A 13054-nucleotide genomic window follows, 5' to 3' on the forward strand; every position below is an offset into this window, starting at 1 on the left:
GCAATGCGTCTTTTGATTTCTTGATTGCTGCTTCCATGGCTGTTGATTGTGGATCCAAGTAAAATGAAATCCTTGACAACTTCAATCTTTTCTCCGTTTATCATGATGTTGCTCATTGGTCCAGTTGTGAGGATTTTTGTTTTCTTTATGTTCAGGTGTAATCCATACTGAAGGCTGTGGTCTTTGATCTTCATTAGTAAGTGCTTCAGGTCTTCTTCACTTTCAGCAAGCAAGGTTGTGTCATCTGCATAATGCAGGTTGTTAATGAGTCTTCCTCCAATCCTGATGCCCCATTCTTCTTCATATATTCCAGCTTCTCGGATTATTTGTTCAGCATACAGATTAAATAGCTATGGTGAAAGAATACAACCCTGACGCACACCTTTCCTGACTTTAAACCAATCAGTATTCCCTTGTTCTGTCCAAACAACTGCCTCTTGATCTATGTACAAGTTCCTCATGAGCACAATTAAGTGTTCTGGAGTTCCCATTCTTCACAGTGTTATCCATAGTTTGTTATGATCCACACAGTCAAATGCCTTTGCATAGTCAATAAGACACAGGTAAACATCCTTTTGGCATTCTCTGCTTTCAGCCAGCATCCTTCTGACATCAGAATGATAACCCTGGTTCCACGTCCTCTTCTGAAACCAACCTGAATTTCTGGCAGTTCCCTGTCAATATACTGCTGCAGCCATTTTTAAATGATCTTCAGCAGAATTTTGCTTGTGTGTGATATTAATGATATTGTTCTATAGTTTCCACATTTGGTTGGATCACCTTTCTTGAGAATAGGCGTAAATATGGATCTTTTCCAGTTGGTTGGCCAGGAAGCTGTCTTCCATATTTCTTGGCATAGACGAGTGAGCACCTCCAGCGCTGCATCCATTTGTTGAAGCGTGTCAATTGATATTCCATCAATTCCTGGAGGCTTGTTTTTCGCCAATGCCTTCAGAGCAGCTTAGACTTCTTCCTTCTGTACCTTCGGTTCCTGATCATATGCCACTTCCTGAAATGGTTGAATATCGACCAATTCTTTTTGGTATAGTGACTCTATGTATTCCTTCCATCTTCTTTTGATTGTCAATACCATGGCTTCAATCAGGCACGTTTTAGTCCTCAAAGTAGTATCTTTGCTTTTTAACACTTTAAAGAGGTCTTTTGCAGAAGATTTACCCAATGCAATACATCGTTTGATTTCCTGACTGCTGCTTCCATGGGTGTTGATTGTGGGTCCAAGTAAAATGAAATCCTTGACACCTTTGATCTTTTCTCCGTTTATCATGATGTTGTTTATTGGTCCAGTTGTGAGGGTTTTTGTTTTCTTTATGTGGAGGTGTAATCCATACTGAAGGCTGTGGTCTTTGACCTTCTTCATCAGTAAGCACTTCAAACCCTCTTGGCTTTCAGCAAACAAGGTTGTGTCATCTGCATAACGTAGATTTTTATTGAATCTTCCTCCAATCCGGATGCTGAGTTCTTCTTCATGTAGTCAGGCTTCTCAGATTATATGCTTAGCATACAGGTGGAATAAGTGTGGTGAAAGTATACAGCCCTATCACATACTTTTCCTGATTTTAAACCACATGATATTCCCTTGTTCTGTTTGAAAAACTGCCTCTTGGTCTATATACAAGTTCCTCATGAGCACAATGAAGTGTTCTGGAATTCCCATTCTTTGGAACGTTATTCATAATTGGTTATGATCCACACAGTTCAACAAATGTTTGCTTTATCATGTCTGATTTCCTAAACAATTGTTTTGTTTTATTTTTCTCTAATAGAGGAAGTCTGCTGGTAATTCTAGTAGAGTCTGCTAAACTCTCTTCCCTGGTTGGAGAAAATCATTAGAGCATAAAGTTTAGGTGTAGTAAACAGTCTTATAAGTATGTAATTCACTGCTTCTGTCTTCATCATGTAAGTATGCTGAAGAACTTGAAGTTTCGCAGATAGGCTTTATTCCCCTGAAACATTGCTCACTTACATACATTCCTGTTGTTGTTGTTAGGTGGCATCGAGTCACTTCTGACTCATAGAGACCCTACGTACCACAGAGCAAAACACTGCCCTGTTCTTCACCATGCTCACCATCTCATTGAGGGTCTTCCTCTTTTTCTCTGATCCTCTACTTTACGAAGCATGATGTCCTTCTCCAGGAACCAATCCTTTCTGAAATCATGTCCAAAGTATGTAAGATGCAGTCTCACTATCCTTGCTTCTAAGGAGCATTCTGGTTGTACTTCTTCCAAAGCAGATTTGTTCGTTCTTTTGGCAATCCATATATTGAATTGAATATATTCAATATTCAATATTCTTTGCCAAAACCACAATTCAAAGGCGACACTTATTCGGTCTTCTTTATTTGCTAAATAGCTTTTGCATGCCTATGATGTGACTGAAAATACGATGGCTTGGATCAGGCATACAGTCCTCAAAGTGACATCTTTGCTTTTCAACATTTTCAAGAGGTCCTTTGCAGCAGATTAGCCCAATGAAATGCATCTTTTGATTTCTTGACTGCTGCTCCCATGGCTGTGGATTGTGGATCCAAGTAAAATGAAATCCTTGACGACTTCAAACTGTTCGCCATTTATCATCATGTTGCTTATTGGTACACTTGTGAGGATTTTTTGTTTTCTATATGTTGGGGTGTAATCCATACTGAATGCTATGGTCTTTCATCTTCATCAGTAAGTGTTTCAAGTCCTCTTCACTTTCAACAAGCAAAGTTGTGTCATCTGCATAACGAAGGTTGTTAACGAATCTTCCTCCAGTCCTGATGCCCTGTTCTTCTTCATACAATCCAGCTTCCTGGCTTACTTGTTCAGCATACAGATAGAATAGGTATGGTGAGAGGATAGAACCCTGCTGCACACCTTTCCTGACTTTAAACCATGCAGTATCTCCTTGTTCTGTCCGAACAACTGCCTCTTGATCTATGCACAGATTTCTCACAAACACAATTAAGTGTTCTCGAATTCCCATTCTTCACAATGGTGTCCGTAATTTGTTTTGATCCAAACAGTCGAATGCCTTTGCACAGTCAATAAAACACAGGTAAACGTCTTTCTGGTGTTCTCTGCTTTCAGCCAGGATCCATCCGACATCAGCAATGATATCCCTTGTTCCACATCCTCTTCTGACTCTGGCCTGAATTTCTGGCAGTTCCTTGTCGACATGATGTTGCAGCTGCTTTTGAAAGATCTTCAGCAAAATTTTACTTGGATGTGATATTAATGATATTGTTTGATAATTTCCACATTTTGTTGGATCACCTTTCTTGAGAATAGGCATAAATATGGATCTGTTCTGGTTGGTTGGCTAGGTAGCTCTCTTTCAGATTTCTTGGCATAGATGAGTGAGCACTTCCAGCATTGCCTCTGTTTGTTGAAACATCTCAATAGATATTCTGTCAATTTCTGGAGCCTTGTTTCACACCAATGCCTTCAGTGCATCTTGGACTTTTGCCTTCAGTACCTTTGGTTCCTATTATATGCCACCTCTTGAAATGGTTGGACGACAACCAGTTCTTTTTGGTATAAATGACTCTGTGTATTCCTTCCATCTTCTTTTGATGCTTCCTGCATTCTTTAATATTTTAGCCATGGAACCCATCACTATGGCAACTTGAGGCTTGAATTTTTTCTTCAGGTCTTTCAGCTTGAGAAATGCCGAGCATGTTTTTCCCGTTTTGTTTTATATCTCCAGCTCTTTGTACACGTCATTATAATACTTTACTTTGTCATCTAGAGCCGCCTTTTGAAATCTTCAGTTCTTTTTCTTCATCATTTCTTCCTTTTACTTTAGCTGCTTGACATCCAAGAGCAAATTTCAGAGTTTCTTCTGACATCCCTTTTGGTCTTTTCTCTTTTTTTAATGACCTCTCACTTTCTTCATGTATTATGTCCTTGATGTTATTCCACAACTCATCTAGTCTTTGGTCATTTGTGTTCAACATGTCAAATCTATTCTTAAGATGGTCTCTAAATTCAGGTGGGATATACTATACAAGGTTGTACTTTGGGTCTTGCCGATTTTTTCTAATTTTCTTCAGTTTCAACTTGAATTTGCATATGAGCAATTGATGGTCTGTTCCACAATCGGCCCTGGTCTTGTTCTGACTGATGATATTGAGCATTTCCAGTGTCTCTTTCCACAGATGTAGCTGACTTGATTCCTGTGTATTCCTTCTGATGTGGTCCATGTGTACAGTCTCCATTTATGTTGGTGAAAAATGGTATTTGCAATGAAGAAGTTTTTGAGCTTGAAAATTCTATCATGCAATTTCCGGCATTATTTCTATCACCAAGGCCATATTTTCCAACTATTGATCCTTCTTCTTTGTTCCCAAATTTTGCATTCTAAACACCTGTAATTATCAATGCATCCTGATTGCATGTTTGATCAATTTAAGACTGCAAAAGCTGGTAAAAACTTCAGTTTCTTCATCTTTGGCCTTAGTGGTTAGTGCAGAAATTTGAATAATAGTTGTATTAACTGGTCTTCCTTGCAGGTGTATGGATATTATCCTATCACTAACAGCGTTGTACGTCGGGATAGATCTTGAAATGTTCTTTTTGATGATGAGTGCAACATCATTCCTCTTCAAGTTTTCATCCCTGGCATAGTAGATTGTATGATTGTCTGATTCAAAATGGCCAGTACCAGTCCATTTCAGCTCACTAATGCCTAGGATATAGATCTTTATGTGTTCCATTTCATTTTTGACCATTTCCAATTTTCCTAGATTCATACTTTTTACATTCCACATTCTGATTATTAATGGATGTTTGCAACTGTTTCTTCTAATTTTGAGTGGTGCCACATCAGCAAGTGAAGGTCCCAAAACTTGACTCCATCCATGTCATTAAGGTCAACTCTACTTTGAGGAGGCAGCTCTTCCCCAGTCATCTTTTGATTGTCTTCCAACCAGATGGGCTTATCTCCCGGCACTATATCAGACAACTTTCTGCTGCTATTCATAAGGTTTTCACTGGATAATTCTTTTCAGAAGTAGACTGCCAGGTCCTTCTTCCTAGTCAGTCTTAGCCTGGAAGCTCAGCTGAAACCTGTCCTCCATGGGTGACCCTGCTGGTATTGGTATGCTGGTGGCATAGTTTCCAGCATCATAGCAACATGCAAGACATGCACATTCCTAAACCTTGTTTAAGTCTCATCATAGATATCACTTCCTTCATGAAGTTTTCTAGCCCACCTGAGGTGCAATGGGTCAATTCTTTCTCTATATTCACATAGTACTATAATATTGCCATAGTTACAGTTTCATTTCTCTCAAGTTATATTATAATTTCTAGAGGTTACAGTATATTCTAATTTCTGTGTTACCAAAGTACATGTATGTGTTCCATTAAACAAAAGATGCTTGCAATATGCTTTCCTATGTTGAGTGAACTATAACATAACCCAGAGGAAACACTTGTGTGTGACAACAGAAGAGTTTGATTTGGGGTCAGTGCTCTATAACACATCACAGCTAACAATCATATAAAGACAAGAGGTAAAGTGAATCCATAAGGATTTTGAACAAGGGCCACAAAGCCCTAGTAACATTGTATTAAACAAATTGCAAAGGGATCAGCAATACTGAAAGAAGAGAAAAGTGAGGAGGTACCAGTTGAAGGTACAAAGGGCCTAAGAGCAAAAGTGACATGCAGTGTTTCAGATGCTTTAATTGGCTCTTTCAATTTTCAAATGCTTCAGTTGAACTGACCATTTCATGTTAGTTCATCTAATAAACTAAATTAAATGTAGTCATTAAATATATATTTATAAATACATACATATATATACACAGCTTAAATAATTTGTTTTAATTAAAATTATATATAGGTACCAGTCAATCTTAGGACCCAGGACCACGGAGTTTTATTTGAGTATACATAGGCTACACAGCACTCAACACTGTCTCACTTAAACAACTATGAAGGAAAGTAACTCATGGGATTTTAAGGGAGTTTCCCAGATTGCAACATGGCCCCAAATCTTCACCCATCCTTATCCCCATACCTTTTGTCATGTAACTTTATAGTGTCCCTCACCCTGTACAGTGATTGGGAGGTGAATGAATAATTTCTTTCATAAGGATCAACACAAAGCTGGTTCCTATGAGGTGGAAGTTAAAGATGTCTCAAATGTCCAACATTTCCAAATTGCTGTACCACTCCATCATCTATAACATCAACTGCTCCCTTCTCCTCCCTGCAGTATTCCCCTTCCCATATTTGGTTTTTGTTATTCACTGCAACATATCACAGAAGTCACAAATGGCATCAAGAGACTGGCTCATACAGTTGTGGAGGCTGGCAAGTCCCAAGTCCTTGTCTCAGGTGTAACCGTCTCCTGAATCCCAAGGCCTCACAGGCTGACAAACCCAAATTGGCAGGCCAAGTGACAGGCTGCTGGATCACAAGGCTGCAGAAGCTGACAAATCAAGTCAGACCATAGGCTGCTGTCCCACAGGGCTGCAGAAGCTGGCAAATCCCCAAATCAGCAGGTCAGAGGGCAAGCCCTTGGCTGAAGTTCCCAAGAACCAGAGGTCAGAGAGTGATGAGTCAGGCACAGGATCCAGATGCAGAGAAAGAGAAAGACAGATCCACCAAAGCACCTACATATATACATTGGATGCAGGCCACACCAAGGTAAAGGTGGAACTTAAGTCTTACCCTTCTGCAAGGCTGTGACTCAAGATACACCACACAGCAAATCCTGCCTCATTAACATATAGAGGTTAGGATTTACAACACATAAAATGGAAGATGATTAACAAAATTCCATTAGATTACAATATGAAGGACAGCCACACAATACTGGGTATCATGGCCTAGCCAAGCTGACACAAAACCCCAACCATCACGGGTTCCATACCCCTTATTTGCATAGTCTCACTCAATCAGTTTGTGTGAGTCTCAAAGACTATGGCTAGATGGGCCATATTAAGTAACTCATTACACTGCAGGAGACATAATTTCCTGCCCTTGGTTTAGTCATGTGACTTAATTTGTCCCCTAGGATATCATCCACCTTGACACAGCAGACACTGCAAAGATTTTCCACAATTTGTCTTCTCCCTTTTGACTTCTGCCATCACTATGAGCAACACTCAGCCTGGCCTGATGGAGAATGAGAGACATGTGGAGCCAAGCCGAACTTCACCAGCTACCCCTGCTGGGGCCACTTTAAGTCAGTCAGACATACAGAGGAGGATTATCTAATAGGCAAGTAAGCACCATGCTTACCTTGCTTACTAGATCACCTGTAGTGAACAATTTCACATTTTTTTCACCACATCAAAGATTCTGGTTCTAGGCATGTCTGGCATCTGTCTCTCTCCCATCCTCTTCCTACAGAATCAAAGCCTCTTTTCAAATGTACAATAACTGACAGGGATGGATAATCCAGCAAGCAAGATAACCACAGGCCTATTTGTGCTTACTTACTAATCTGTAGTGAACAATTTCACATGGGTTTCACAACATCAATGTGGTGAAATTCATGTAAAATTGCTTACCTTGTTTACTGGGTAATCCACCCCTACAGGCATGAAAGTGATCCCAGACAAGACCAGAGCAACAAATCCTTCTAGATGTGTGAGCAGTGAATGCTTCTCATTGTATGACACTAAGGATTAGTGGTTGTCGGTTACATCGTGTTCTTGTGAGAAAGGCTAATCATGAATGACAGAGCCAAGATTTAAACCCTGGCAATCTGGATTTGAAGTCCAAAGCCCTCTACTGCCAATTGTTATGATGATAATAGTTATTTTATATTGAATGCTTCTCATATGCCAGAGGTATGTTAAGCATGCTGACTGCATTTCTCAACTAATCACCTAAACAACCCCATGTGTTATGTACTGTTATTTTAAAAACGATAAAACTGAATTTATAAGTGTTTGGATCCCCAAGTCAAATTGAGTCCATATTAGAACTTCATATCTGTTGAACTCCAAAGCATAAGATCTTAATCTGTACGTTATTACTTTACCTTAATGAACAATCAGGAGTCTATAACCTTCGAATATTAATTCTTAAAACTGGACAAACCAGAGGCCTCATAAAGAGTTGTTTGAAATTTTCCATAATAATAATCATCAAAAAATCTACCTTCCATCAAGATAGGGTTTCAAAAGGATTCTGATTGCCAACACCAATGACCCTTCCTTTCTTTGTTCCTGCTATTTGCCCTACCCAGATTTCTACCCTACTCCTCACTTTGGTTTGTTGATTTCACTCTCTGGATAGTTTTATTCATACCAAAGCTCAAATCGTTCTCATACTTTCACCGCTCAGTGTTATAATATATGGCATGTCTTGATTATCTAGGCTACCTTAAGTGCTAACACTGATGAGTGATGTTAGGTGATTTTTCATCCAGGTATGTGGCACCATATTATATATCAATGATCAAAATAATGAAAACAATTCAGACATTTGTTTTCTATTTCATTTTCTACAAATAGAAAACTTCATTTATGGTTTTATTTGTTTTTTGGTGAGTGTCATAGATTGAATTGTGTCCCTCAAAAAATACATGTCAACTTGGTTAGGCCATGATTCCCAGCATTGTGTGGTTGTCTTCCATTTTGTGATCATAATTTTATGCTAAGGAGGATTAGGGTGGGGTTGTAATATTATACTTACTCAGGTCACCTCCCTGATCCAAGGCAAAGGGAGTTTCCCTGGGTGGTGGTCTATACCATCTTTTATCTCTCAAGAGATAAAACGAAAGGGAAGCAAACTGAGAGTGGGGGACCTCATACCACCAAGAAAGCAGCACCAGAAGCAGAGTACACAGGGCCCCTGCGCCTGAGAAGCTCCTCAACCAGGGGAAGATTGAGGACAAGGACCTTCCTCCAGAGCCGACAGAGAGAAAGCCTTCCCCTGGAGCCGACACCCTAAATTTGGACTTATAACCTATTAGACAGTGAGAAAATAAATTTCTCTTTGTTAAAGCCATCCACTTGTGGTATTTCTGTTATGGCAGCACTAGATGACTAAAACAGTGAGACTGGTTTTTTGTTTTTTTGTTTTCCCCTCAAATTTTTGTCCCTTCTTCATAAAACACTTTTTAAACTTGTTCATATTAAAATGCTTATACCACATCATTATAATCCACAATGGTTAAACTTTTTATTTATCAGGACAATTGAAACAGAAGTAAAACAAGAAAAGTCACAAACAAGGCCAAAGATCATTTACCATATTAAATGGAAATGGCTGGATCCATTCTTACCTAGATGCAAAAGTTTCGAGAGTATTAGCTAAGGATGAGGTATGTGCAGCCCACAAGTACTTCAACAGGTCCTGAAAGGTGCTAGAATGTAACTTCAAATGCTAAAGCAAAAGAAGAATCTCATTAATATTCAGCAACTGTAATAATTCTCTCTACAATTCACTCTTGTTCACATGTATAATTTAACAACATTCTATATGAGAGAACTTCGCTTTAAGAATTATTATGTGTGACATCTTAACACCTAATGCTTTGTAAAGGTCATAATACATATAGTTATTATTAGTAATAATGCATACATCTAGAAGAAATCAACTGCAAGTATTTTTCAGAGTCAGTAATTTATACTCTCTTGGAGGTCTTTATTTTTTGTCGTTTCTTTTTCTGCTATCGTAGCCGAAATTACCAAAAATCTTAAGAGTAAGAAGTGGAAAAAAAACTTGTTCTAGTATTCAATTTAATTATGTCTAAATTAATGAACTAACAATCTAATCAAAAGCCATTTGCCATTGAGCTGATCCCAGTTCATTGGAACTGTGTAGGACAGAGTAGAACTGCCCCATAGGGTTTCCAAGAAGCAGCTGGTGGATTCAAACTGCCAGCCTTTCGGTTAGCAGCCGAGCTCTTAACCACTACACCACCAGGGCTCCAATAAAGAATTAGTAAATTTATTTTTTCATTATTAGCCTTAGTCCATGTCTACTTTTAACTGATGTATTTTATTTTGGTCATTGAATACTTGGTTTTGATTGCTACAATTATTATGCTCTACCCGTATGTATAATTTATTAATTCAATTGGAATAAATTGATAGACTGCTCTAAAACCACTTCCATAATCATATTTCTGCAAGGGTTATTCTTCAACTGACATGATGTTCCAATTAACCAGAATACCCTGTTCTCCATTCACCAAGATCTTGTGTGCTTACACATTTGAGTGTAATTTCTTTGTAGTGAGAAAAGGGGATCGATTTTATGTTAATGTTGTCTTGGGAAAGCCTGTTGATGACACCTAACGCCCAACTACAATGATTACATAAAACATAACATTTTCATACTAAGGAAAATAATGTACCATGCACGCAAACAATCCTAGACAAAAAAAAAAAAAAAATGTTATCCCCCAAAAGACATTCTCTTGTCACCTCTCCAGTATAAATTATAAATCTTCAAGAAGGAACCTGGTAAAAGGTATTCCACTTGTTCATTGTCTCTGGGAAGGATGAACGACAGGTAGAAACATTAAGACAAAACAGATTCTTATCCTTGGCTGGTGGCAAAAGGGTGACTTGGTCTGTTGATATCCCCATTACACCAGAATCAACCGCAGCAAGGAAAGGTAATGCACACAGAAAATAATTTATATCTGTAAGAGCAAAAAGCTTATCATTACCACAAGCCCTAGCAAATGTCAGAGGACATTTTTTATTGTTCTATTGTTGTATATATATATGTATATATAAAACAAAACATTTCCCAATTCAATATTTTTTATATGTACAATTCAGTGACATTGATGCAAATATCATCACTATTTCCTTTCCAAACTATTCTACCACCATTAGCAGAAACTCAGTGCCCCCTAAGCAATGACTCCCCTTCTCCTCTCCCATCTCTGGTAACCACTGACAAACTTTAGTCACTATACATTCATCTATTTTATTTAAATGAAATCATATACTACTTGTCATTTGGTGACTGACTTATTTCACTCAACATGTTTCCAAGATTCATCCATGTTATAACATGTGCCAGAATTTCATTTCTCTTTATAGTTGAGTCATATTCCATTGTATGTATATTCCACACTGTATGTATGTATGTAAACATTTCGTTTATCCATTCATCTGTTGATGGGCATTTAGGTTGTTTACATCTTTTGGGTATTGTGAATAGTACTACAACAGTGCTACAATGTACAATAGTACATTGGTGCACGGGTTTCTGTTTGTGCTCCTGTCTTCACTGCTTCTGGGTATATACCTTAGACTGGGATTGCTGGGTCATATGGTAATTCTGTATTCTACTTTGGAGGAACCTCCAAGCTATCTTTCACAGCAGCTGTACCATTTTGCATTCCCATCAGTAATGGATGAGGGTTCCAATTTCTCAACCTCCTCGCCAACACCTGTGATTTTCTGCTTTTTTGATCAAAGTCATTCTAACAAGAGTAAAGTGGTATCTTACGGTGGTTTTGATTTGCATACCCCTCAAGATTAATGGAAACCCTGCTGGTACAGTGGTTAAGTGCTCAGCTGCTAACCGAAATATCAGTGATTAGAACCCACCAGCCACTTTTCAGGAGAAAGATGTGGCAGTCTGCTTCTAAAAAGATTACTCTCTTGGGAAATCCTATGGGGCAGTTCTATACAGTCCTATAAGGCTTTTTATGAGTCGGAATTGACACCACAGTTATGGGTTACCAACTAATGACTTGGAACATCTTTTCATGTGCTTATCAGCCATTTGTATATCCTCTTTGGTAAAATGTGTATTCAATTCCTTTGACTAATTTGTGATCCGATTGTCTGTCTTTTTGTTGTTAAGTTGTAGGGGTTCTTTACATATTCTCAGTATTAAATGCTGATAAGATAGATGTTGTTGTTTTTAGGTGCCATCGAGTTGGTTCAGACTCATAGTGACCCTATATACCACAGAACAAAACACTGCCCTCTCTTGTACCATGCTCACGATTGTTGTTATGCTTGAGCTCATTGTTGCAGCCACTGTGTCAATCCACCTTGTTGAAGGTCTTCCTCTTTTTCACTGATCCTCTACTTTACCAAGTATGGTGTCCTTCTCCAGGGATCAATCCCTCCTGACAACATGTCCAAAGTATGTAAGTTGTGGTCTCGCCATCCTTGCTTTTAAGGAGCATTCTGGTTGTACTTTTTCCAAGACTGGTTTGTTCATTCTTTTGGCAGTCCATGGTATATTCAATATTCTTTGCCAACACCACAATTCAAAGGCATCAATTCTTCTTCAGTCTTCTTTATTCATTGTCCAGCTTTCGCATGCATACGATGCGATTGAAAATACCATGAATTGGGTCAGCGGCACCTTAGCCTTCAAAGTGGCATCTTTGTTTTTCAACACTTTAAAGAGTTCCTTTTCAGTAGATTTTCCCAATGTGATGCGTCTTTTGATTTCTTGATTGCTGCTTCCATGGGTGTTGACTGTGGATCCAAGTAAAATGAAATTAACTACTTACGCCACCAGAGCTCCAGATAAGTAGATATATGGGTCCCCACAATATTCTCCCAATCTGTACTTTGTTTTTTCATGTTGTTGATAGAGTCCTTTGATGCACAAAACTTTTTAATTTTGATGAAGTCCAATTTTTCTACTTTGCATTTTGCTGCTCATGTTTTTGGTGTCATTTTTATCCAAGAATCTGTTTTTAAAAATTAGGTCCTGAAGCATTACCCCCATATTTTCTTCTAAGAGTTTTATAGTTTTCGTTCTCACACTTAGGTCCTTGATCCATTTTGATTGAATTTTTGCGTAAAGTATGAGGTATGGGTTCAGCTTCATTCTTTTGCATGTGGAAATACAGTTGCCCCGGTACCATTTATTTAAGAGACTATTCTTGCATCATTGAATGGACTTCACTCCATTGTCAAAAATCAATTGACCTTAGATGTATGAGTTTATTTCTGGACTGTCAATTCTGTACAACTGTTTTGTATCTCTATCATTATACCAGCACCAGACTATTTTGATTACTATAACTTTATAGTGTACTTTGAAATTGGGAAGCATGAGTCCTTCTGTTTTGTTCTTCCTTTTCAAGATTGTTT

The 13054-nt window shown here is 38.4% G+C and overlaps 1 protein-coding gene across 3 annotated transcripts in view; it reads right to left on the reverse strand.

The window, feature by feature from the left end:
* Positions 1 to 13054, reverse strand: part of LOC126086405 (protein LEG1 homolog) — a 46458-nt gene that overhangs the window by 26935 nt on the left and 6469 nt on the right. For all 3 annotated transcript variants that reach the window (XM_049902578.1, XM_049902669.1, XM_049902751.1), the window contains exons 3-4: positions 10436 to 10620; positions 9253 to 9353 (exon numbers count right to left, since the gene is read on the reverse strand). In XM_049902578.1, the coding sequence (XP_049758535.1) occupies positions 9253 to 9353; positions 10436 to 10620 (286 nt within the window). The remainder of the gene's footprint in view (positions 1 to 9252; positions 9354 to 10435; positions 10621 to 13054) is intronic.

Source organism: Elephas maximus, chromosome 1, assembly GCF_024166365.1.
Source record: "Elephas maximus indicus isolate mEleMax1 chromosome 1, mEleMax1 primary haplotype, whole genome shotgun sequence".
Lineage (NCBI taxonomy): Eukaryota > Metazoa > Chordata > Mammalia > Proboscidea > Elephantidae > Elephas > Elephas maximus.